Source organism: Panthera pardus, unplaced genomic scaffold (genome assembly GCF_024362965.1).
Source record: "Panthera pardus isolate Hobbes unplaced genomic scaffold, ASM2436296v1 HiC_scaffold_6, whole genome shotgun sequence".
Classification (NCBI taxonomy): Eukaryota; Metazoa; Chordata; class Mammalia; order Carnivora; family Felidae; genus Panthera; species Panthera pardus.
Window position 1 is genome coordinate 11,528,394 of NW_026526991.1, and position 26,434 is coordinate 11,554,827.

The following is a 26,434-nucleotide window of genomic DNA, read 5'->3' on the forward strand; positions in this document are numbered from 1 at the left end:
CCAGGTTCCACCGAACTGGGTGGTCTCAAGCAAATCGCTCCTAAACTTCCATTTTGGCCAGTGGCTACACAATGTAGGAAACAGAATCGCCTGCTTCTCCGGGTTGGTGGGACAGTCAGCCAATCACGGATGTTACTTTGCAAACAACGGACTGAAACCCTGTAGCAAACACCTGTTAATTTCTTTTTTTCTGTCCTGACTTCACTAACCTGGCTTCCAGGCTCCCCAAACTGGGTAGCCAACAAGTCTTTGGCGACGTTAATAGCAGAGTGTAAGAACTGGGTTTATCTCCAAAAGTCACCTGCCCCTGTGCCTCACCTACACGTGGAGACGTACAGCTTTAAAACGAGAGCCCGGCGCCCCAAGAGCGCCGCCATCCCCAGCGCCACCAGCCTCTGGCGGCTCCAGCCCGCTGGCAGCACGTGCGCGCCCGTCCCGCGCCGCCGGGAGCCCGCGGCCCCCCCGCCCGTCCCGGCGTGCTGCGCGCCGCGCACGTGACCCCCGCCCTCTGCCATTGGCCGGGCGGGAGGGGCGGGGCCGCCGGGGCACCCGCGGGCAGAGCGCGGCCCCAGTCGACTGCGGGCTGCCTCCCGTGCGGCTGGGACGTTCGCGCTCCGTGCAGGGAAGTGGGTGCTGCAGACGTGGGCACCGCGCACGCGTGGGGAGCGGCCCCCGGGGAGCCCGCGCCGGCAGGACTGCGGCCTAGCGCCGCGTGGCGACAGGTGTTCTGGGGCATCCCTGTCACGTGACCGGGGAGCCCGGCGCGCCCGGCACCTGGAGGGGGCGGGGCTCGTGCAGGCCACACCTCCTCCGGTCCAGGACCTGAGGACGGGGGCGTGGCCAAAGAAGCGTAACTCGAGGGTCTCAGCTGGGGAGGGCCCGGGAAGGGTGCTGGGCACCCTCAAATTAGGGGAGGAATGGGGGAACACCCGTCCTCGTACTACTATGGCAATAAGAAGGAGGGTGGCGCCCCTGGGAACCGAGGCCCCGGAGGAGATGGAGGCGTTAGGGATGCCTGGGGGGAGCCCCAGATTCGAGCTTGAAAGGATGAAGGCAGGCAAATGAGCTCAGAGGGTCTTTGGGTGTGGTCCTGGCCCGACTTCAGATTGCGGTGGGCGAGCCCCTGCCCCTCTCTCGGTCCCCAGCCCTTCGCCCATCTCCCCGGTCCTGGAGGGACCAACCAGGGTGCAAGGCCCCACATCCCTGGTCTGCCACAGGATGAGCCTCTTGGCCGCGGCCGGGCTGTGGGGCCCGCCCGGGCTGCTCCTGACCTTCGCCCTGCACCCGGCTCTGTGCTTGCGCCCAGCCCCGACCTCCGGGCCCCCGCACCGGGACTACTGCGTCCTGGGCGCCGGGCCCGCGGGCCTGCAGATGGCCTACTTCCTGCAGCGGGCCGGGAGGGACTACGCGGTGTTTGAGCGCGCCCCGCGGCCCGGCAGCTTCTTCACGCGCTACCCACGCCACCGCAAGCTCATCAGCATCAACAAGCGGCACACGGGCAAGGCCAACGCCGAGTTCAACCTCCGCCACGACTGGAACTCTCTGCTCAGCCACGACCCGCGGCTGCTCTTCAGACACTACTCCAGCGCCTACTTCCCCGATGCGGGCGACATGGTGCGCTACCTGGATGACTTCGCAGACAGGCTGGGGCTCCACGTGCTGTACAACACGACCATTGCCCACGTCACTCTGAACAAGGATCGGCAGGCCTGGAACGGCCATTACTTCATCCTGACGGACCAGATGGGCCACGCACACCGGTGCAGGTAAGGAACCTGGCCCCGGAGCCGATCTGCTGCCACCCCTTGGTTGGCGGGTAAGTTTGGAAGAAATGAGAGAATACGCGCATTTCTGCCACTCCTTGCTCCCACTGAAATCCAGTGCTAAGAGGTTCAGCTCACCCAACGTTGCCCAAATGTTTCCAAAAAAATTATGATCAAATGTGCGTGGAAGATACTTACCAGCTCTTTCCTGCAGCATTTGTCAGTGTTTAAGACCTTCGTGTTCACTGTGGCACTCTGGCACTGGGCATTCAGCATTGCCTAAACATATGTACCCGCAAAGCTCTTTTGGCAGAGCATCTCCTAGAACTGGTGTTCCCCAAAATACATTGTGGGAAAAACATCCAGCAAGTGTTGGATGGGCCCGGTGGGATTTCAGGACTGAACAAGAGTGAGAGGTCCAACAGGCAGTGCCACCAGCATTCGGTGTTGGCTGGCTTTGGCTTGGGACAAAGCCCGATATTGTGTAGACAGCCCAAACTCGGGGTCACGCACCGCACTGCCCTTATTTAATCCCCGCAAGGACCCTGGCGGGAAGTTCTCTGGTCCCAGTTTTACAGATGAAGAATTGAGGCCCAGAGAAGTTGATTAACCGGTGCTGTGTCACACAGTTTATAAGCGATCCAGCTGCAGTCTGACCCAGGCTGTGTCTTCCTGACCCCCAAAACCTGTTTCTGCTATACCAGACTGCCCCCTCCCTTCCTGGCCATTAGCCTGACACCCGGCTCCAGGCAGGTGCCCAGAGTTCAAATTCTCATGCCTTTTGCCGGAGGCCCAGCCTTGCTCCTTGCTTGTTACAGCCCCGGGGAAAGAAGGGTAGTGCCAGCTTGGACCCTTGCACTTAGACAACCCAGCGACACCATGGGGGCGTCGGATCCGAGCTGCGTGAACAAGGGTCAGAAGTTCTGTTTTTGAAACCACCTGTTACCAAACCAACCTGCAGGCCCCGCAGGATCCCGCTCCCGGCTGTGCCCCTACTGGACTGTAATGCCCACCAGTATGAAGGGCCAGACTCGGGAATCAGGCTGATCCGGTTTCAGGTTCTGGCTCCGCTGTCGTGGGCCTGCAGGGCTTGTGTCTCCTCACCTGGAAAGCAAGCCAGATGACCCCAACTCACGGTTGCTTTAGGCAGTAAGTTGATGCACGGAAGGAACACTTAGTTCCTGGAAACTACTGCATCTGCCAGGCTGGTCAGAAAAGAGAAAGTAGACCACTGAGTTTCATTGTCACCCCTGAGGGTGACAGTGGCCCTAACGGCTGTGTCCAAAATTAGGTGAACGATTCGATTTCTCACGTGTCACCTCAGGGAGTCAGGTTGATTCTCATGTCTGGGATCATCCCAGGAACATGGAAAGGAGACTGTCCGCTAGGGTGGGCTCAGTGAGGGTGGGGGTCACGTCTCTCAGATACTCGGGGATGGGTCCCTAAATGGATGAAGGAATGGACGTTCCCCTGTGTTCTTTTAGGAGCCAGCAGTCTGCGCGAGGCGGGTGAGCCAGGCAGCTAATCCAAGGAATGCTTTTCACGTAGTAGTCTTACAGCTGAGAGACTAAGCCATCTTCCCTCTGTCCCCTCCCTGCAGCGTCCTTCTGGTAGCCACCGGTTTGTCGGTCCCCAACCAGGTTGACTTCCCGGGCTCCGAATACACGGAGGGATACGAGTCTGTGTCCGTGGACCCCAAGGACTTCGAGGGTCAGAATGTGCTGATCCTGGGGCGGGGGAACTCTGCCTTTGAGACAGCAGAGAACATCTTGGGTGTCACCAACTTCATCCACATGCTGAGTCGCTCCCGCGTCCGGCTGTCCTGGGCCACCCACTATGTTGGAGACCTCAGGTATGCTGCGCGGCTGCTTGTGGATCGAAAGCCCTTCCTGACCCCACCGGACCAACCACCCCTTCCTCTGAGCCTCCTTGTCCCCCGTATGGACTCCTTTCTCTCTCTTGGCATTTCCCTTGGGCCCCAGGGCCATCAACAACGGCCTGCTGGACACCTACCAGCTGAAGTCCTTGGACGGGTTGCTGGAGTCCGACCTGACGGATCTGGCCATCGTGAAGGACCGTGAGGGCAAGTTCCGCGTCACCCTGAAGTTCTTCCTGGAGGAAGGCAACCAGAGCGCCGACGCCATCACCCTCCCCCAGGACGACAATGACAACTTCGCCATGCGCGTGGCCTACGACCGGGTCATCCGCTGCCTGGGCTGGAACTTCGACTTCTCCATTTTCGACAAGTGAGTCCAAACGGGGGAGGAGCTGGGATCACTTAGCAAATCCCTTCTGATATCTCCCCTTGGGCGGGGGGGGAGGGGTGGAGAGTCACCGTCCAGTGGGCCAGCAACGGCTTTCAGGACTGCGCCGTCACAGTGGATGTAGCTGCTGCCTCATCTCCCACCCAGGACATGAGCTCTCTGCCCTCACAGGGACCGATGGCCCTGAGGCCCTCCATCGGGTAGCAGCAGCAACAGTGGGTCTTTTTCTGCGTTGTGAGCTTCCACCGGAGAGAGGGGAAGATGAGCCGAGGCAGAATAAAATGGTGAATTTGCTGCAAGGTGGCTAAGGACACAGGCACTGGTGTCGGCCTGAGATTCTCCACTTAGCAAATCTGCAGGCTCTGGGACAGTTACTTAACCGTGCTGTGTCCAGTCTCTTCATCGCTAAAACGGGGATCATACTTTCTCACAGGGCCACTGTGAGGATTAATCCAGAAAGTACTCGGCACGTGTTCTATGCTTAACAGAATGGTGGCTGCCAACGTCACTTACGATTGTGAACTACCTTGCTTTAGACATCACTGCCCCAGTACCTTGGCAAGTTTTGGTATTAAAGAATCTGTCCAGTGTCTCACTTTTCTCTGGCCAGAGCACGGGCGGACAAGGAGAAGCTGGAAGGCCTCAACCAGACTGCCATCCCATTAAGTCAGAGCCCAGAGCCTAAGCCTCCAGTCAGGCTTGAATCCTGGCCCCATCCCTGACCCGCCCCAACTTCAACCTGAGCCTCGGTTATCCTCGTCTGTTACGTAGAGATAATCATACCCACCTTCCAAGGTCATGGTGTGGTTTAAATGCAACAAGGGATATAAAGCACTTAGACTTAGCTCAGGGCTGAGCGCAGCATACGTGTTTCATACACAGCAGTGATTTCTGTTAACCACACTTTCCGCTCACAGGTCCCTCCGACTGTCTTCTGGGGGTGAGTTCAGCAAGAAGTATCCGCTGGTGAAAGCTAGCTATGAGTCCAAAGGAAGCCGGGGTCTCTTTGTCCTGGGTACCGCCAGCCACTCGGTGGATTACCGGAAATCGGCCGGGGGCTTCATTCATGGATTCCGATACACAGGTGAGCCCGGCAGAGAGAATAAACCCCAGGGTTTATAAACATACTCCTGATTTCCAGCAGCCTCGATGAGATTGCTTATCAGTAGTCGATAGGTCGATCTGTCCGGGACAGATGGCAGCATGTTTTTGTGGTCTGAGTAATTTGTCCAGGAAAGTGTCAGATGAGGTATGAAAGTTAAGTACATTGGGAGTTGGCAAGTTACATGCTCGAGTCCCGTGCCAGCGAGGTACCAGGTATTGGCAAGAAGGCCAAGCTTGGGGGGTGCTGATGTGGGTTCCTCCCCCGCTGGGTGGTCTGAGAGGTGAGGCTTTATGACCTCTCTAGAAGCCTCATCTGGACAGCCTGACATCAGAGATGTAATCGAGGTGAACTTTCTGCCCTCGGGGCTGTTGTAAGGACTAAATAAGGCAATACCCGGGGACCTGTAGCTATGAAGCATTACACACAGATTCTCTGGGTACCAACAAATTTCAGTCAAAATTGCGGTCGAATTAAATCAGTCGTGAGCGTATAAATTCTCTGCACCTCAGGCGGGCTATTGGATGGGTACTTGGTTGCATGGTGAGTGTTATGTGGACCAGTTGACTCTGCCATAGACACCACGAGGCTTCCCGCATCCTGGCATTTCCGTGTTTAATTTGATGACTCCCCGTGGCTTAATGTTCATTTTTGCATTTGACTATCCTTCCTGTTTGACGGGGAAAAATAACCATGTTTGATTTCCAGACAATGTATTTTATGGCCCACGGGTGATGGGTGCTGTCGGAGAAGGAAACCAGAGAGAGTGTTTGCCGTCTATAAGCCAAAATATCCGCAGATCGAATACAAACACACACACCCAGAAGGAGAAGCATCTGTCCCTTTAGCTGTGTCTCCCCGATAAGAAATCCTTGGGGCGCCTGGGTGGCTCAGTCAGTTAAGTGTCCGACTTCGGCTCAGGTCATGATCTCACTTTGGCTCAGGTCCTGATCTCACGGTCTGTGGGTTCGAGCCCTACGTCGGGCTCGGTGCTGGTAGCTCAGATCCTGAAGCCTGCTTCAGATTCTGTGTCTCCTTCTCTCTCTTCCCCTCCCCTGCTCGCTTTCTTTCTCTGTGTCAAAAATAAACCTTAAAAAAAAATTTCTTAAAGGAAAAAAAAAACCTTCATCATTGTTCCCATGCACGTTACCCTCCCTGCACCTGCTCTCCTGACAGATCCTGCCCCACCCCCCACCTCCTTCCTTCGGTCCCCTGACCTTTCCCCAGCTCACATACTTAATCCTCACGGCACCCCTGTTATTTCTGCACCATTTTTCCAGATAAGGAAACTGGGGCACAGAGAACTTAAGTAACTTGCCCAGAGTCACCGAGCCAGTTGGAAGAAGGGTAATACGAATGCACACGTGTCTGATTCTAAAGCTCACAGCCGACCATGAAGCTCCAGGCAAATGGGAAGCAGTCCTGGGTTGCTGTGTGGTCACTACTACCGGCTGAGGATCCTGCTGGGGGAGGGGTGACGTGGCCCACACATCCTGCTCAGACCCGAGAAACAGGTCCCACGGGAGACCAGAAGCAAACAGTAAGGCAGAGGAAAGCAACAGAAGATAAAATGTGAACGGCACAGACCAATACCACACGGAAGGACAGGCCAGACGCCCGGCCCGGCCCCCTCCTGTATCTTTTCCAGCTGCCTGCCAAAACACCCTTTCTAGAAACAAACAAAAAAATCTTCTCTTTCCCCTGCTTACAGCTTAAGCCGCTCTTAGTGGCTCCCCTCCTCCCCCGGGGAAGGCTCCAGCTCCTTGGCGTGCCGTTCCAAGCTTTGCCAGGCCCCTGCCAGCTCACCTTTCCAGCCTGGTCCCTTGCCTGCTTTTCAGAACATGCCAGGCTCTCCCAAGATTGTGGCCCCATTTGTCAGGGCACCCTCCCCAGACCCCACTGGCTGCACGGTTCCTCGACCTTGTGCAAAACTCAGCTTAGCCATCGTTTCCTCCAGAGCCGGGTGTCTGGGGAGGCCGAACAGCTTCTCCCATGACTGTTGGCGAGCTGAGTCTCCCGTCACGCGCGTGGTCTGTCTGTGTTCTTGCCTTTCTCGGATTTGGATATCGTGTTGATTTGTTTTGGAAGAGCAAGCCCAATTCCACAACTGTGCACGGCAGCCCCAGATATGCGGCAGAACATCTCCCTGTCATTTCAGACAGCTGTCACTGTGCTGTCCTTCCATCAGTAGAATTTAGGGACAGCTTGGATTTAGACTCTGGAGGACGGGAGGCACTGAAAGTTTCCCAGCTGGGAGTCTCTGAGGGGAACAAAACCCCGGGAAGGGGAGCGGGGTCAGAGGGAGGCTCAGGGTCCGGGGTTGACCTAGCACCTGTGAGGGGTAGCGTGGGACATCCACGTGCAGGGGGCCTAAAGCGGGGCCGGGCCCACTCTGGCCTGGAGCCGGATCCAGCCACTCCCATCCATTCAGGGACCCACTCGGGCTGTTTTCGCTCCAGAAGCAGAACTGAATAGTGCAGCTGACCGACCGGCTGTAGAGCCCAAAATACGGCCCATCTGGCCCTTGGTGGGAAACCTTGACTGACTCTGCTCCAAAGGCATGTTCTTTTGAGAGACAGAGTAAGAGCTGGGGAGGGCCAGCAAGAGAGGAGATGGAGAGAATCCCAAGCAGGCTCCAAGTTGCCAGCACGGAGCCCAGCACGGCCTTCGGACTCACAAACTGTGGGATCATGACGTGAGCCGAAGTCAACAGTCGGATGCTTAACCGACTGAGCCTCCCAGGCGCCCCGCCGGAGGCATTTTGGAGCCCCGCACACAAGCGTTATTGAGCCCCAAGAAGTTGGCAGGGGCCGTGCGTCCCTCTGGGTGGTGAAAGATGAAATCTGAAGTATGGCATGCTGTTCCTCCCCCTGGCCGTTTCAGCGCGTGCCATCCACCGCCTGCTGGAGCATCGCCACCACGGCGTCGCCTGGCCCTCCACCGAGCACCCCGTCTCACAGCTGACGAGCTCCATCATCCGGCGCATCAACGAGGCTTCTGGGCTCTACCAGATGTTCGGCGTGCTGGCCGATGTCGTCCTGCTGAAGGAGTGAGTAGCCCAGCTCCACCATTCACGGGTCGGAGCTCTTCTCTGCCTATCCCTGGCATGGAGTGGCCCAGTGGTTCCCTCCTAAGTGAAGCCTTCAGGGGGCGGGGGCAGGGGCGGGGGGGGGGGAGGTGGTGGAAATCAATGAAATCAACACCACAAGCTCGACAGACAGACGGACCTGGGTGTGCCTCCCAGCTCTGCCGCCGTCTGCCTGTGTGACCTTGGGCAAGTCACTTAGCCTCTCTGAGCCTTTCTCACATCTGCGGAATGGGGATAATAACCCTTACGTTGCAGGCAGGAGTAAAGGTAACTGGTAGACCGCACTTGGCACTGAGCGGATGAGCAGTAAACCGCAGCGATGCGGATGAAGGGTCTCCCTCAGGCCAGGACCGTGTTGTCTCCTTATCAGTTAAGTGACAGGTGGCAGATCACAGACGACACACAGCAGAGCAGGGATGGAGAAGGGTGCTCAGAGGACAGGTCACATGCAGGGGGCATCTCTCAGAGGGAGCAGCCCGACCCAAAGCCAGGGAGGGTGACAGCTCGCCAAGTTCAAGGACACGCGAGGAATTCGCCTGTGCTCAGCACAAGATACCCCGCACCCTGACTCCTCTCTTCCATACCCACTCTCCACACTCCGACTCGCCCCACACCCCGTAAGCGCTGCCTTCAAATTCTGTCAAGAATCTGACCACCCCTCACCCGCCCCGGTGGCGCCGCCTTGGTCTAGCCCCCCAGCATCTCTCACCTGAACCACCTACAGCCTCGCACCTCTGCCCATGGTCTGCTTTCAACACAGCGGCCGGGCGGTCCTCTTAAAACCTGAGTCACACACGTTTGTCTCTGCGCAGCACTCTCTAGGGGCCGGTGGCCTTTACTTCTCAGGGAGAAAGCGAGTGGGAGAACCCACGTGAAACCGAGTGTTCCCATCATGGCACCCACAAGCCCTCCTCGACCTGCCCCCAGCCCTTCTCCTGCCCCTCCGCTCGAGGCCGGCCTGCCTCCTGTCCCTCGAAGACACCCAGGCTCCCTCCCGGGGCTTTTCCGTGACTGGCCTCTCAGCCCGGGTCACCCTTTCCCCAGATACCTTTCAGGTTATTCAGAGTTTTCTGGAATCTGTCTCCTGTGTAAGTCGGGGTTCAGCTGTGACAGTAAGGCTCAAGTGAGGTGTGTGCAGAACAATCGGAGCCCGTAGGCAATTGCACGAGAGGCACGCGCGCGCCCGCCCCACCTCTGCCGCGGCACTGAGGGTCTTGGCGGCCCGCGCTGCCCTTATCCCCAGGAACGCCACGGCATTTGAGTACCTGGAGGAGCTCCCCGTGCAGATGCTGGCCCAGCTGGAGACCATCACAGGAAGGAGGGCCAGGCACGGGCTCTTCGTCATCAACATGGAGTATGGCAGAAATTTCTCTGGGCCCGACAAGGACGTCTTCTTTCATGACCGGTCCGTGGGGCACACGGAAGACGCGTGGCAGTCCAACTTCCTCCACCCCGTCATCTACTACTACAGGCACCTCCCCACCGGTGAGCCAGGCCTCTGCTGTCCCCCGACACCGCTCGGCCCCCGCTGCCCGTTACCTCGTCACCGCTAAGCCCTGACACAACGCTTTCAGCCGACAGGAGGACACGGGGCGGGGAGGGCACTGGGGACTCCGCCCACAGAGCAAACGAGGCACAGGGTCCACGAGTGAGAAATGACGTTCCCAGGTTCTGGCGCGTACCGTGACCTGGGCAGGCCACACGTGGAGTGTCGTGATCTCCTCCAGGCGCCACGGTCTTGCTCTGTGTCTCCAAGGGAGGCTGAGCGTGGAGGGGGAGGGGACCTGGAGACTGACTCTCAGAGGGCGCAGGGATAGGAGCTGGACGTGATTAACACAGGCGTGCAGCATAAAAAGCGCGGAAAAGCCAGGCAGCGTTCCCAGGCTGCCCTTTTCCTTGCTGTGTGGCCTTGGACCGTTACCTACACTCTCTGAGCCTCCGCTTCCTCATTTGTAAAGTGGGGCTAACAGTAGAATTGTGTGAAGATAAACGAGATTAAAAAAAAAAAAAACACAGAACGTGGGGCACCCGGCTGGCTCACTCAGTAGAGCATCCGACTCTTGATCTTGAGGTTTTGAGTTCAAGCCCCCACACTGAGCGTAGAGATTACTTAAAAATAAAAATAGGGGTGCTTGGGTGTCTCAGTCGGTTAAGCGTCCGACTTCGGTTCAGGCCAGTGATCTCACAGCTCATGAGTTCGAGCCCTGTGTTGGGCTCTGTGCTGACAGCTCAGAGCCTGGAGCCTGTTTCAGATTCTGTGTCTGTCTTAATCTCTCGCTCTCTCTTGCTCCCTCACTCTCTCTGCCCCTCCCCTGCCCACGCTTTGTCTCTCTCTCAAAAACAAACATTAAAAAAAATTTTTTTTAAACAAAGTCTTGGGGCACCCAAGCAGCTCAGTCAGTTAAGCATCCGACTTCAGGTCAGGTCATGATCCCACAGTTCATGGGTTCAGTCCCTGCATCGGGCTCTGTGCTGACAGCTCAAAGCCTGGAGCCTGCTTCCGATTCTGTGGGGGTGTGTGTGTGTCTCTCTCTCTGCCTGCCCCTCCCCTGCTCATGCTCTGTCTCTCTGTCTCTCTCAAAAATAAGTAAATGTAAAAAAAAAATTTTTTTTTAATAAGATATGGTCTTTAAAACAACTGAAAACACAGAATGTCAGCACGGTGCTTGGCACAGAGTAGCTACCAACAGATGAACCCCCCTCCCCGCTAGGGAACGCGATTCCTGCTCCAGAAACTAAAGAGCTGTCCCTGGGAAGACGTATTCTAAAAACAGGCAGAGGTAGTATCAGCAGGTCAAAGTGACAGGAGCACAGGCTTCTATTCAGAATCAGGAGTGACTCATACTCAAAGCTGTCCAGCAGTGGAACGGGTCGCCCCCGGACATCGAGTTTCCCAGTACGAGGATGGTCGAGTCGCGACTTAATGGCCGTCTGTCCGGGACACCACTGAAGGGAGTCCACACCAGGTAGGAGGCTGGACTAGATGAGCCCCCAGACCCTTCTCGCGGGGCCTCCGAGTCTCCTCAGAGAAAGAACAGTTCTGAAGCAATCACCGTGGCCCTCAGTACATGCGCGTCTTAGAAAAACACCAAGTGCAAGTAATTAGTCTTGGTTCCGCTTTCCAATACCACAGGGAACAGATCCAGTCCCTCCCTCGTGCCAACCTTGCAAACACAGAGATGGCCGTTGAACAGGCCAGCCGCTGCCCAGCGCAGAGTGTGGCCGGCGAGCCGAGCGTGAGGGAGCGCGGGAAGCACCTGGGATGTGTGGGAACCACGCTGTCAGCTCCAGGATGGGAGCCCGCCGGGCCCTGACGCGTCTCCCCTCTCGTCCCCACAGAGCAGGAGGTGAGGTTCCGCCCTGCCGACTGGGCCCTGCCTCGGCCCACAGCCATCCACCACATCGTGGAAGATTTCTTGACGGACTGGACCGCCCCGGTGGGGCACATCTTACCTCTGAGGCGCTTCCTGGAGAACTGTTTGGACACCGATCTGCGAAGCTTCTATGCAGGTAACTTCAGTTCCTAGAAGGACAGAGTCGGTGAGCTGGAGGTTGAAAGAAGACCAGGTAGATCCGTTTCCCCTGAGGTTTCAGGATTCACATCTAGAAATCTAAACTTGAGAATTCGGTTATCCACGGCGTAGACTAGATGTCCGCAGAAATCTCTCCCAGGACAGCACACCTGAAGTTGCTGAATTGAATGTCATTTTGTTTAATTTTTTTTCATTTTATTTATTTTAGAGAGAAAGCTGGGGAGAGGGGCAGAGGGAGGGAGAAAGAGAGAGAATCCCAAGCAGGCTCTGTGCTCAGCGTGGAACCCGATGCGGGGCTCGATCCCATGACCTTGGGATCATGACCTGAGCTGAAATCAAGAGACACTCAACTGACTGAGCCCCAAATGTCACTTTTAAAGAACCGGCAGGAAAAAAAGGGAACTCTCCAGAGGCCGGATGCTAAGAAAAGCATAAGGCCATTGCTGGACATGGTCTGTCACCAATCATCAGTAGTCTAGAGCCCGGGTAACTGACAGCACTTGCGGGTGGGAAGGTAAAGCAGCAGGGTAGGAGGTCTGTTTAGAGACTCTCACATAAGCTTGGATCTCAGTGGATCCACTAGGAGGCACAAAACACTCCCAAGAGAAGATGATGGAGACTCATGCTTTTGGGCTCTGGGTAGAGTAAGGGAGAATCTCTCCTGAGAATTTCTTTTTTTTTTTTTTAATTTTTTTTTTTAATGTTTTATTTATTTTTGACAGAGAGGGAGAGACAGGAGCATGAGCGGGGGAGGGTCAGAGAGAGAGGGAGACACAGAATCCGAAGCAGGCTCCAGGCTCTGAGCCGTCAGCACAGAGCCTGATGCGGGCTCGAAGTCACAGACCGCGAGATCATGACCTGAGCTGAAGTCGGACGCTCAACTGACTGAGCCACCCAGGCGCCCCTCTCCTGAGAGTTTCTAACCACTAAGCCTCGCTCATGTGAGTTTGGGGCCAAACTTCACACCATCGGTGTGCAAAAATCACAGAAGTAAATGCAAGTCTTCTGTGAAGAAACACACTTTAAAACTAGGACTCAAAAAAACATTCCCACAGATGAAGCTCCAGGTTAAGGTGAACCCGTGTCCCTCCCCCACCAAGCAAAAAGCACTTAACATATAAGGACACAAATAGCCATGAGGGAGCGTCAGTAGAAAAATCAAACTGTGGGATCAAACCAAAAAAAACTGTGGGAATTGGAACAGTTACAAACAGAGGAGACAAAGTCTGTCTAAAATATGTAAGAAAAATGGAGCACCTGGGTGGCTCAGTCAGTTAAGCATCTGACTCTTGATTTCAGCTCAGGTCGTGATCTCACGGTTGGGGAGTTTGAGCCCCAAGTCAGACTCTGCACTGGCAGCATGGAGCCTGCTTGGGACTCTCTCTGTCTCTCTCTGCCCCTCCCCTGCTCATGCATGTGCACTCACTCTCACTCTCTCAAAATAGATAAACTTTAAGATAAATCTTAAAAAATTAAACATATAAGGAAACAAACAGATTCTTAAAAATATAATTGACTGGTCAGCTTTCAGAAAGATCCAAGTAAGACTTCTGGAAGTGAAAAAAAAATGTGTAATTAGAAACTCAACCTAAAGATAAAGTAGCACTTTAGACAGAGGTGAAGAGAGAATTGGTGAACTGGAAGATAGCATTGACAGAAGTCTGACGATCCAGAGGGAGAACTGATTGAAACAAGCCAAATTTTTGTCTTTTTTTAACCCCCCCTGAATGCCTAGGACATCCACTCTTTTGTGTTCAGCAAACATCTTTTGAACATCAGTTGTATATCAGGCACTATTGCTATCAAATCAGGTTAGAGATGGTTGGTGTCCTCTCAACAGCCTCAGTCAACTTTGAAATCAAAATGCGTATATTAAGAGAGATGGCTTGGGGCGCCTGGGTGGCTTAGTCGGTTAAGCATCCAACTTCAGCTCAGGTCATGATCTCACAGTTCATGAGTTCCAGCCCCGCATTGGGCTCTGTGCTGACAGCTCAGAGCCTAGAGCCTGTTTCAGATTCTGTATCTCCCTCTCTGTCTGTCCACCCCCCACTCACAGTCTGTCTGTCTGTCTCTCTCTCTCTCTCTCTCTCTCAAAAATAAACATTAAAAAACACTTTTTTTAAAGAGAGGGATGGCTTGAAACAATAGTTTAAATTCATAGTCTAAATATACGTAGATGCTCAGAGGTAATTAGTAACGCAGGGCTAAGCAGCTTTGAAGGGCTGGCATCCGCAGACTATCAACCGTGACCACGCGCTTGCACAGGAAATTACGTGATACAGGTCTAAAGATCTCAGCGACAAAATCCCTGCCTGTTTCTCGAGGTTTCGGGAGTACACGAAGACGACCGTGCCTGTTAGGGAGTGTATCCCACCCTGGGGCACGGCCACCACAGTGCCTCATCCGGGCCCTGTAGCCTCCTGGCTCCCACCCCCCAGATCCCGCTCAGCACTGCAAGCCACTGAGCCTCACTGCCTTTACCTTGGAAGAGTCCTCCCGCCTCGGGGCCAGCTGGCAGGGAAGCGGGCTCTCCTCGACCCCCTTAGCTGATGTGCAGCTGCTAGCTTTGGCCCCAGATTCTGCTGGGCTCCTCCGCCCCCTGGCCCCTGCAGAAGGGGTGACGTATGTCACCGGAAGGTGGTGCTTGCCAAAAGTCTGCCGCTCCGCCGTCCTCCCCTGCACCTGCGGTCTTCCCTGCTCAGGGCCGTTCTCCCATGGGCCGTCCGTGCATAAGTCAGAAATAAAATAGGAAATACTATCCGTGTAGCTCCCTACAGCCTGTTCACCCATGCAAGCCTCACAACGTCCTTTGTAATGTGCCTGTTTGGGGTGGGCGGGGGAGGGGGGGAGGGAGGGGGTTGTTTTTTGTTTTTGAGATCTAAGCCTCAAGACAGTTTTGGACATTTGCTCCTTCTCATCTTGTCTCTAAATCCCTGAGAAGACTGAGCCCCTATCTGTTTCGTCTTTTCTGTTTTGTAAGTGAAAGTTACATAAGCGCTTAGCTAAAAGACTTCTCACTTACACCCTCGTTCCCCAGAAGGAACTACTTCTCGCTCTTCTGGTGGTTTCTTCATATCTCTGGATCATAAACATCCACAGCTGTTTCCTGATAGAGCAGACTGGATCTGTGTGCCAACTCTCTGCTGTGGTACAGACGAGGGTTTGCCAGTTTCCTCTGCCCGCCCCGCATGGTGCTTAGAACACCGTGCTTCGCACAGTGCTTTACACACGGTATGTGCAACCCAGATATTGCTGAGGTGGATAAATCCTCGCAGGCAGCTCTGAGCTCAGAATAGGACTGACCGACCACCCAGCTCCTGGCCCCAGCCAGGCCAGCTTCTAGAAGAAAAGGCTGAGGGGTCTGCTTCAGGGTGGCCGAGCTCCCAGCTGGGGCTGGCTCCCTGCAGAGCACCATGTTGGGCCCAGACCCCTAGGGGCTGAGTCATATCTGTGGTTTTTGCTTTCCATTTGGAGCCTTATTCTTCCAGAATGTCCGGGAAGCCTCCTATTCTTGGAACCTCAGGGAGGGACGAGATCCGTGGCTACTCAGATCGGATGGGAGGTACCCACAAAAGTGAGCTCCCAGCTCAAGGCCTGGGTGAGGCCCCGGGACGTCGGCAGCCCCTCCTCATCTTCCATCTTACTCATTTATCTCCTTTCGCTTCTGTGTAGAGTCCTGCTTCCTGTTTGCCCTAACACACCAGAAGCTGCCTCCCTTCTGCCAGCAGGGGTACCTGAGAACGCAGGGGCTTGTGGGAACTGAGAGCCTCCGGCGGCACGGAGCGGAGCGCAGGTTCCCGCAGGACTATGCCACCGTGGGCAGGCGCCGCGAGGACAGGGCCCAGGGGCCCGAGGGTGGCCCCCTGGCCCCAGGGCCTCCGCTGCTCCAGCCCCACGACAGCAACAAGGAAGAGTTGTGACAGCCAGCCTTCTCCCACCCAGGCCCACAGCTGCGCCTCTGTCCCACCATTGTGGTTGCCGAAGACCGCTCAGGTTGTCACAGTGACCAAGAGAACACGCAGGGGGCATGTCAAGGCTGAGGGAGGCCAGCCAGTGGTCTCCCCTCCGGTCTGGTGCCTGGGAGGCGGGGTCCAGAAAACAGCATCCTCTCCCAGTGGGGGTCGCCTCCCACAGCCAGGCCCATCCGCAAGTGGACTGTCCTTGAGCACCAGGCTGGCTCAGTTCTGTCCCCGTCAAGCACCCAGCGGTTCCATTTCCTTCTGGTCTTCTCTTCAGATGAACCAGGATCCCGCCTGCAGATCGTGTCACAGGCGGAACTGTCCTCATCTTCCTAAGGGTTTGTGGCAGGCACTTTATAAAGCAGACGCTCTATTGTCCTCAACCATCTCAGGCAGGTGGGACTGTCACCCTTGATGAAGATATCAGCCCAGAGAGGGTAGGTGACTCCCACGAGCCCCTGTCTGGGGTGGCCCTGAGGCCTCCACCCTGCCCACCTCAGCACGGCCTCTGTTCCCAGAACCCAGGGGGCCAGCCCAGTTTATCATCTTAGGCCCAGCCGCTGTCACCAGGCAGAGACGGGACAGCTCCTGCCAAGCCACCTTATCTAAACAGGTTTCTCCCTGAGCAGCTGTACTCAAGAGCTGCGCCCGCCCCAAGACTGCACTCCCCGACTTAATCTTCAACCTCTGCGTTCTCTTCTCTTCCCTCCTGCTCGGCACCGTGCCCTTGCCCTCTGGCATCCCGAACAACACTCTGCCTCTGGCCTGCCCGAGCACGTTTTGTAAAACTGTCACCATGCTATCTTTCAGAGAGGATTCTTTCTGAGGTGATTCACCTGCTGTTTGTACGGAGCCTGGCTCAGCAAGGAGGCATTTCCAACTGCATTTGTACAATAAACAATGCGATTACTTTCTGGTTCTCTTACCTCTTCTCGCTCTTCTTCCTCCCCAGAGATCTGCTCCCTTCCTACACTCCTGTCAGGCATTTTCGTCCCATTTAGGAGTAGATCATGGAAAGGAAAGCATTTGTACATAAAATAATCATGGTGATCTTTCAAAGCTCAGGACCCTAAATGATTGCTTCTTCACTGGTTCTTACTGTCCACGTATGTGTTCAGAATTCAAGGGACACAGGCTTTCTGGATCCAGGGCCCTTTTCTGGGAACATCCTCTTCCTCTCTCAGCCTCTGCTCCCGGGCCCGCTGCTTGTCTGCAGACCCCTCTCCCTCCAGTCGTGCAGTCACAGTAGTGACACTCGGCAGTCTCAGCCTGGAGGGGAGTACTTCCCTGGGACGATACTTGGCATCATTTGTCCAGGGCTGAGCCATCTAAGGATCTCTCTCTAACCCCAGGGGGCTGGGTTCGCCATAGTTCATACAAATTACATGTAAACCAGATATGGGGCCCGTCAGCCTGGCCGCCCTTTTCCAAAACGTTTTGTAAAACAAATCCTTGAATTCAGACTGTCCCGTAAGGTCACACACATCACACACCTAACCAGTTACCAACGGCGGCTAAGCTCCTTGTGCCAATAAAAGTTCAAGGTGCTTCAACAAATAATTCACTGACGCCTGTGTGACATCTGCTCCCATCATCTGCCAGATCGTGAATTCCATCAGAATTTCAGCCAGCCTTGTTTGTGTTTCATAAGACATGGTTTCATGGGTTAGCTGATTAGAGATGCCTTCCCTGGTATTTTCCTTGTAAAACTGATAAGTAATTTGGAAAAGAAAATAGGGGCGCCTGGGTGGCTCAGTCAGTTAAGCCTCCGACTTCGGCTCCGGTCATGATCTCGCAGTTCGTGAGTTCTAGCCCCGCGTCGGGCTCTGTGCTGACAGCTCGGAGCCTGGAGCCTGCTTCGGATTCTATGTCTCCCTCTCTCTCTGACCCTCCCCCGTTCATGCTGTCTCTGTCTCAAAAATAAATGTTAAAAAAAAAAATTCAAAAAGAAATCTCATTTCAAACCCCTAGTTCATGCTATACTTCGAAATTAATTCCTGAGGAATTTTTTAAAAGCCATACAGAAATTGGGGGCACCTGCGTGGCTCATTTGGTTAAGTATCCAAGTCCGGCTCAGGTCATGATCTCATGGTTCGTGGGTTCGAGCCCCGCATCGGGCTCTGTGCTGACGGCTCAGAGCCTGGAGCCTGCTTCAGATTCTGCCTCTGTCTCCCTCTGCCCCTACCCCACTCACATACTGTTTCTCTCTCTCAAAAATAAAGACAAAAGAAAAAAAAAAAGCCACACAAAAACTGGAGGTGGAGAAGCGGTGCTATGACAAAAGAAAGGACTGTCCCAAGTTTAGAAGCCATGAAATGATTCCCCAGAGGAAAAGGTTTTACATTTCCAGCCCATAGTTTCTTAAATTCCACTTAGTTAACATATAGTGTAATATTGGTTTCAGGTGAAATTTCTTTTTTCCTTTTTTTTTTTTTCCTTAAGTAATCCCTACACCCAATGGGGGGCTCGAACTCACAACCCCGAGATCAAGCGTCCTTCTCTCCACCAACCAGGACAGCCAGCCACCCCCACCCCAGCCATATTTCATTAATGGGACTCTTAAAGGGGTAGAGGCGCCTAAGTGGCTCCAGTCAGTTAAGCATCCTGACTCCTGATCTCGGCTCACATCCTGATCTCACAGTTCGTGAGTTCAAGCCCCGCGTTGGGCTCTGTGCCAGTGAGAAAAAGGACTAGCCAAGCAAACTATGGACATTCACCCAACAAAATACTACGCGGCTCTCAAAAACGCCCAGAGGTGAAGACCGTGCGGTAAAGATACACGTGTGACAAAGTCCAGCGGAAAGAAGCAGGACATGAAATTATAGTTGTGAACTACTTAGAACTATATAAAACTAGAAAGCCACCCACAGGGGAGACTCTGGCAAGGACAGATCGCAAAATGTCAACAGTAGTGGTATTAGGCTTGTGGAGGCTTTTTTTTTTTTTTCCTTTCTCTTTTGTCCAAATTTGTGGTTACACTCTATAGTGAAATAAATACTTTCTTTCTTTTTAATCATCTCTGGGGGGGATGCCTGAGTGGCTCAGTTGGTTAAGCAGCCGGCTCTCGATTTCAGCACAGGTCGCAATTTCACAGGTCACGGGATTGAGCCCCGAGTTGGGTTCTGAGCTGGCAATGCAGAGCCTGCCTGGGATTCTCTCTCACGCTCTCCCTCTCGTTTTTTAAAAAATAAAAAATCATCTCTGCTTTTGGGATTTAAAATTGCTAGGAGTGAGAGGATGGCGGGGGGGGGCGGGGGGTGACCCTCCCAGGGGACATGCTCTGCCCCTGGTCCCGGGGGTGCCCATGGTTTTATCCCTCTCCCAAGTTGGGAAACCCCTGCACCCAGTGTCAAGGGACTAGACATGGCCAGTCTAGAGAAGGGAATTTTAAGTGATGTGTATTCCTGCCCTGCAGTGTTTGGACTGACCCAGCACAAGAGAGGAGATCTCTGGAAGCATCCCCCCTCCCCAAGTGGTAGAAAAGGAAAGAGAAAAATCCTCGTTTTCTTGTGGAGGTTCCCTGGGTGTAATCTCCAACCCACCGTGGAGCCCCCAAGTCCTTTGGTCTGATGAAAGTGAGGGCGTAGCCAATTGAGTCACCAAGACGTGACTTTGTCTGCTAAACCAATTCCAACTTCTAGTCATTTATTGAGTACTGACTGCGTCCCCAAAACTGTGTCGTGGTGGTTTTAAAGACAGGGTCACAAACTCTTTGATACATCCTCAGAGAGATGGACTAATTCCCCTCCTGCCGAGTGTGAGTGGAACTGAGTGATTCGCTTCCAGCAAATAGAGCAGAGGTGACAGGACGTTGGGACACCTGGGTGGCTCAGTCGGTTAAGCCTCCGACTCTTGATCTTGGCTCAGGTCATGATCTCTGGGTTCGTGAGGCCGAGCCCAGCATCGGACTCTGCAATGATAGCTCGGGGCCTGCTTGGGATTCTCTCTCTGCCCCTCCCCTGCTCGCGCGCTCGCTCTTTCTCTCTCTCTCTCTCTCAAAATAAATACATTTAGAAAAAGAAGTGACAGGATGTAATTTTCAAGGTTATGTTATAAAAAGACTGTAGCATTCACCCACCAAGAGACTGTTTTCTTTCTCTCTCTCTCTCTCTCTCTCTCTCTCTCTGTTCCATCACTTGCTCAGGTTATGAAAAGACTAGAGCATTCACCCACCAAGAGGCTGTTCTCTCTCTCTCTCTCCTTCTCGAGTCGCTGGCTCAGGCCATCCAGGCACGGATGGAGAGGTCCATGTAAGGAACTGAGATCTGCCAAGAGCCATGTGCGTAAGCCTAGAAGCAGACCTACTCCCACCCAGCCCTTGGATGACTACAGTGATGGCCACCACCTTGAACGCAGCCTCATGAGACACCCTGAGTCAGAACCCCCCACCTAAACCGCTCCCAGATTCCTGACCCACAGAAACTTTGACGTAATGCCTGTCGTTTTAAGCTGCTAAGTTTCTGTGGGGGGGTTTGTGAGGGGGGCATTTTGTTACACAGCGATAGATAACTAACACATGCACTAACCAGCTTTTACCTGCGTTAACTGTTGCCACAACCCTAAGGGGTAGATATTCCTATCCTAGCCTCCATTCTCAGGCTGAGAACAATTACACAGGTGATTTGCTTCGAAAATCCACCTCCTTCCAGCCATCCTCTAAATATTAAGTCGTGAAAACAGCCATCTCATCACCTGTGGGCTTCCTTCTCATGAACACTGAGTGACAAGATATTAAGAGAGCAAACAATCCTCAAACCTAAGACACGGTGAAGTGTGTGTGGTCCCACAGGATGGCAGAGAAGTGTCAAAGTGCCGGTTACACAAAACATACCCTCGGAAACAGTATTCAGCCACTCCATCAACCAGACGTCCTGTGATACAGGCGGGGCGGGATGGTTCAGATGGGGACCTGGAGTCTGGACTGTCCACCTTTCTCCAGGCTTCAGCCTCAGTTAGGATCCTCAGTTCTCTGACCAATTACAACATCAACCCCAAGAGCCAAATTGGATTCTTCCTGAGAAAAGAAACCGTAGGCTGCATCATTTCCCTGCAGATGCTTATTTTTTTAATACAGTAAAAATGCTGAGCGGGGCAAGGCTTTTGTCAGACTGCAGGCTTTAAAGAAGCATTTAATTCAATCTGGCACCCCAGACGGAATGTAAATCTGCCACAGAGTGAAGCTGATGGGCAAATATATGAGATGCTTTAGCCCAAGTATTTAATCCAAGTACATCACACGACCAATCCATCAACCCTGAAATAAAAAACAGCATGTAACAGATGTATTTAAGCAGGGAAGAAAAGACCAGCAGAATATCCTGTCTCGCTCCTTTCTCAGTTCTGCATAAGTAAAACTGATTCGCCTGCTCTTCTGGAGAAGGCCCCAAGTTTAGTGCTCCATGCAAAATGTTTCAGAAGTCTGTCACCTGTTTTTTCATTCTCTTTGAGATGTCACCATCTCAGACCAGTCTCTCGGGTCGTTCCAAATTATTATAAATTCATTAGATGCAGAAGAGTCTCGCCACCAGAAAAAAATTAATGGCAATGCAATCTATCTTGAAATTTCAGTGTGTGGTAGTCTGTTGTTGTAGTTTAAAAATAAAGCAACGACGGAGGCACCTGGGTGGCTCAGTTGGTTAGGCTTCCGACTTCAGTCATAATGTCGCGCTTCTTGAGTTCAAGTCCCTCACCAGGGTCTCTGCTGTCAGCGCAGAGCCCGCTTCGGATCCTCTGTCCCCCTCTCCTGTCTGTTCCCCCTACCCTGCTCTTTCTCTCTCTCTCTCTCAAAAATGAATAAACATTAAAAAAAAGAAAGAAAGAAAGCAACTACAAAAATGTATGAGATGAGCTCCTTAACACCAGCCATGTTTAAGTTTTAAATAAGTCAGTCTATCAGGAAAGGAAAAGGTGCCCAGAAGCCTGTGCTATGAAGCACTGTGGTAGGTTAAAGATGGCCAAAGACTTTATGACAATTCCTATCAAGATGTGAGGTCTCTGCTCCCTCCCCTTGAACTAGGGTGGCTTCTGGGACTTTTTGGACCAAAAGAACATGGTGGCAGTGATGCCCCACCAATTTCTGGGCACAGGCCCTTGGAGACTGGCAACCTCCACTACTTCTCTAGGAACCCAGCCAGCATACTGAGAGAGGCCCACGTAAAGACGAATTGAAGCATCTAGCCGAGCTTCCAGCTAATAGCCAGGACCAACTTGCGCCATATGGGTGCGCCATCTTGGAAATAGATCCTCCAGTCCCAGCTGGGCTCCCCATGTGGAGTGGAGATGAGCTATCCCTGCCGAGCCCCACCCAAATGTCATGCTTGGGAGGAAAATGATCCCTGTGCTACGCCACTAAGTTTTGGGGTGGTTTGTTGCACAGCAATAGATAACAGGGATAGTCACCCCAGGGTGGCTATAAGGTGGCTCCAGTGAAGGTACACTTATAAGAGCAGATACGATATTTGTAATAGCAACTTTGGTTTGTTTATGTTTATTTATTTTTGAGAGAGACAGAGACAGAATGCAAGTGGGTTTGGGGCAGAGAGAGAGGGAGACACGGAATCTGAAGCGGGCTCCAGGCTCCGAGCCGTCAGCACAGAGCCCGACGCAGGGCTCCAACTCACGAGCTGTGAGATCACGACCTGAGCCGAAGTCGGACGCTCAACCGACTGAGCCACCCAGGCGCCCCTGTAATAGCAAGTGTTAATAAGCTTTTTGTAATTACAAAGATAATTACAAAGCACACTCATCGAAAAACTCTTGGTAAAATATAGCTATGGTATTGCACCATTTAATATGCATATGCTGAGGGATCAATGAAAAAGAAAAGTGGAGGGCGCCCGGCTGGCTCAGGCAGAAGAGCATGCAACTCTTGATCACAAGGTCATGAGTTCGAGCCCCACGTTGGGTGTAGAGATTAAATAAATAAAAATAAGTAAATAAATAAATACTTTAAAAAATAATTGTAAGAAAATAAATAAAAGTGAAGGAAAGAGAAGCACGAGCCAGTTAAATAAAGGAAGCGAGTCCATGGAGACTCAGCCCTTGTTATGTGCTTGCCTGAAACTAACTGGTGGAAACTCAGGAGTCTGATGTCCGTCTTTGCCTCAGTAAAACCACAGGTAGCCTGCTAACTATCGTACATTTGTGCGCATCAGCAAGACAACCCAGTGTTCCACTGAGATCAAACGCCCTGCACTTGAAAGGGACTTTCGCCTAGGCAAAACGAAACTGGCCCAGCACAACTTTTTTTGATCAAAGGACTCTCCTCCAGCATCAAAGTCTTCCCAACTTTGTCAGGCATGAATTGATCAAGAAGGGATATGGCAAATGGAAGGATTATTGGACTTGAGTCAAAGAGCCCTCACTACCTGCACGTTTGTGATCCACACGCCTTCCTTTGGAGAACCCACTCAATGTCCACCCAACTCTATGGGACCACCCATCACGGTGGAGGCAGGGAGTGGGGGTGAGGGGTAGTCAGACACATAATGCAGACTGGCCGATCGGAGACTGCCCTACAGTCGGACATGTGACCCAAACAGGTCCAATCAGAGTCTTTCCTGAGACCTGACGGATGGACACTGGGAGGGAGAGGGACTTTCCTATTTTCAGACTGTCAACCCAAAGCTGGACTTCTTGTGACTGGTAGTAGGCATCTCTCCCACGACATGGAGAATGAAATCAACACGATGAGGAAATCAAAACAAGCAATGGAAAGCCCACAGAGCTCCGCAACATTATTTGGGTCCTGATCCCACTGTACCTAAGCTAGCTGCATCCCTGAACATGCCAGTTATGTGAGCTAATAAGTCCCTTTTCGTGAGCTGGTTTGAGTTGGTTCCTGACCTTGCTGGGTGAACTGTGGAGACTGAGCGGCCATGGGGCCTCGACCCAGCCCCTCCCAAAAGTCGCCAAAGGTTCTTGGTCTTGTCACAAGAAGAATTCAAAGACAGACATGCAGCACAACGGACACGCAACACAAGCAGGAAGGTTTATTAAAAGGAAAAGTACGCTATTGAGATGTGAGCTCCAGCAAGCTCAAGAGAGAGAAAGACAGCTGTGTCCCTGGGGTTTGGGTTCCTATCTTTTATGGGCAGTTGGGAACTAGGGGGCAAAATATTCATTACTTGCAGCAGAGAAACAGGGTTTCGCACTTTTTCTTCCTAATATGGTCAGAGGCTTCCTGTTACGGCGCACGCCTGCCATCTTGAGCCTGTCTGGTTTGATCTGGCTTCCTGTGGCATGCTGCCAGGACAGGGCCCTGACAGCTGGCCACAACTTCCTCCTTGCTGGCCTCCAGGTATCTTGTTTGAACCTAACTGCCTACTGTAACGCGGAAGAATCCTGACTAACCCAAGCCTCAAAGAGGGCCATTCTTGGGGACAGGGTTAAGGGACTTCCATTCATAACTGAAGGACCTCTCACTCCATTCTTCTTTCTCTCTCTGTCTTTTAACACACATTTGCTGAGTGCCAACCATGTTCAGGCTCAGGGCTAAGCGGAGCATGCAACTCTTGATCTCAGGGTTGTGAGTTCCAGCCCCATATTGGGTGTAGGGATTACTTATAAATAAAATATGTTTTTAAGCAATAAAGTAATAAAATCTTTAAAAAAAAAAAACTTTTACTGGGCATCTAGGGCTAAAATGGAGAATAAAAGAATCAGAATCCCTTTCCTCATGGAGTTCATAGTCCAACAGAGAAAACACCATACACTTAAGCAGTAAGAGTCCTCAGGATACAGAAAGTAGAGCGGGGCTGAGGGATTACATAAACTCCTTGCCCTGATCTACTTCCATTTCCACCTGTGATACTGTGACTCAAAATAAGAAAAATATATTTGGTTTTCATCTCCATTTCTGGCACAGAGCTCCTAAAACCCTTGGAATTTCCTAAGTGACAAGAGCAATAAAGGTATCTTTTGCTATTCAAACCAAGGCCCTATGAGCCACCCTGGAGTTTCTGTTTATGTGGGGACTTTTGGAAAACCCCTAAGGATGGGAGCTGGTTGCTGGGGGAACCATCCAGGTGATCGGAGGACTGGAACTTTTAGCCCCACCCTCTCACCTCCGGGGAAGGAGAGAGGGGCTGGAGATTGAGTACAACCACCAATAACCAGTGATTTCATCCATCGTATCTTTGTACTGAAAGTTCCATTGGGGCGCCTGGATGGCTCAGTCAGTTGAGCGGCCGGACTCTTGATCTCGGCCCCGGTCATGATCTCACAGTTCGTGACAGCGAGTGGAGCCTGCTTGGGACTCTTTGTCTCCCTCTCCCTGCCCTTCTCATGCACTCACTCTCTCTCTCTCTCTCTCTCTCTCTCATAAATAAAAAAACAAACAAACATTTTTTAAAAAGAAATTTCTTATCAAATATACTCACTAGTATTTTTTTTATATGTACACAAGACATATATTAAATTTTCTTTAAATAAATCAAAAGGAGGGGCATCATCTGGCTGGCTCAGTAGGTAAAGCATGGGACTCTTGATCTTGGGGTAGTAAGTTCATGTCCCATGTTGCATGTGGAGATTACCTAAAAATAAAATCTTTTTTTTTTAATTTTTTTTAACGTTTATTTATTTTTGAGACAGAGAGAGACAGAGCATGAACGGGGGAGGGTCAGAGAGAGGGAGACACAGAATCCGAAACAGGCTCCAGGCTCTGAGCTGTCAGCCCAGAGCCCGACGCGGGGCTCGAACTCACGGACCGCGAGACCATGACCTGAGCCGAAGTCGGACGCTTAACTGACCAAGCCACCCAGGTACCCCAAAAATAAAATCTTTAAAGGGGCACCTGGGTGGCTCAGTCAGTTAAGCATCTAACTTTGGCTCAGGGCATTATCCCACAGTTTGTGGGTTAGAGTCCCCGCATCGGGCTCTGCGTTGACAGCACGGAGCCTGCTTGAGATTCTCTTTCTCTCCCTCTCTCTGCCCCTTCTGTGCACTCTCTCTCTTTCTCTCAAAATCGATAAGTAAACTTAAAAAAATAAATAAGATCTTTAAAAATCAATCAATCAGTCAAAAAGAACTCTTTCAATAAGCATAAAATAAGAACTGTAAGTGATGAGAAAAATGGTTTCATTATTCCGGGGTCAATCAGAAACACAAGCTACACAACGCATTTCAGATGAGGACAATTAATATAGAGAATTTGTTGGGGGCACCTGGGTGGCTCAGTTGGTTAAGCATCCGGCTTTGGCTCAGGTCAAGATCTCACAGTTCATGGGTTCGAGCCCTGCGTCGGGCTCTGTGCTGACAGCTTCAGAGCCTAGAGCCTGCTTCGGATTCTGTGTCTCCCTCTCTCTCTGCCCCTCCCCTGCTCATGCTTGCTCTCTCTCTCTCTCTCTCTCTCTCTCAAAAATAAATAAAACTTTATATATATACATATATATATATATACATATATATATACATATATATATACATATATACATATATATATATATGTATATATATATATATATGGAGAGAGACAGATAATTTATAATATAGGCATTGAGGACCAAAAAGGCAAAGGGAACACAGAGATAACTCAGGGACAATATGTGCAAACCCAGCAGCATCCCTGCCACCTCGGGCCGGAACCCAGACCTCTGAAAAGGAGGCACGACTTGCCTAGTGTCGGTACCTCTCGAGGCATATGATGAATCCAGTTCTGAGGTCCCGAGGAAAGCTGGAGGCTGGAACCAACGGCTGCCGCCTGGGAGAGGAGCCAGTGCTCCGGAC

The 26,434-nt window shown here is 52.4% G+C and overlaps 1 protein-coding gene and 1 long non-coding RNA gene across 7 annotated transcripts; one reads left to right on the forward strand and one right to left on the reverse strand.

Moving 5' to 3' along the window:
* The first annotated feature begins 536 nt into the window (after positions 1-536).
* Positions 537-18,637, forward strand: FOXRED2 (FAD dependent oxidoreductase domain containing 2). 5 transcript variants are annotated; one of them, XR_008419474.1, is made up of 9 exons: positions 539-1,766; positions 3,364-3,615; positions 3,746-4,009; positions 4,945-5,111; positions 8,013-8,178; positions 9,461-9,702; positions 11,557-11,727; positions 12,131-12,236; positions 15,423-15,536. XR_008419474.1 is itself a non-coding variant. In XM_053894893.1 (8 exons), exons 1-8 carry the CDS (start codon positions 1,219-1,221, stop codon positions 18,322-18,324), a joined length of 1,983 nt encoding a protein of 660 aa, XP_053750868.1. In that variant the 5' UTR covers positions 538-1,218; the 3' UTR covers positions 18,325-18,633. The 5 variants fall into 5 exon arrangements, 4 of the variants coding, with proteins under 4 accessions (XP_053750869.1, XP_053750868.1, XP_053750870.1 ...); XM_053894893.1 differs by lacking the exons at positions 12,131-12,236; positions 15,423-15,536 and adding an exon at positions 18,152-18,633 and having other exon boundaries at positions 538-1,766; XM_019446782.2 differs by lacking the exon at positions 12,131-12,236 and having other exon boundaries at positions 540-1,766; positions 15,423-17,269.
* LOC109265509 (uncharacterized) lies at positions 8,161-26,434 on the reverse strand. Of its 2 annotated transcripts, XR_008419476.1 has the most exons (4): positions 26,337-26,434; positions 9,266-11,740; positions 8,927-9,055; positions 8,161-8,270 (listed from the first exon to the last, which is right to left on the reverse strand). It is a non-coding gene; the product is annotated as an uncharacterized LOC109265509 (long non-coding RNA). The 2 variants fall into 2 exon arrangements; XR_008419475.1 differs by having other exon boundaries at positions 8,927-11,740.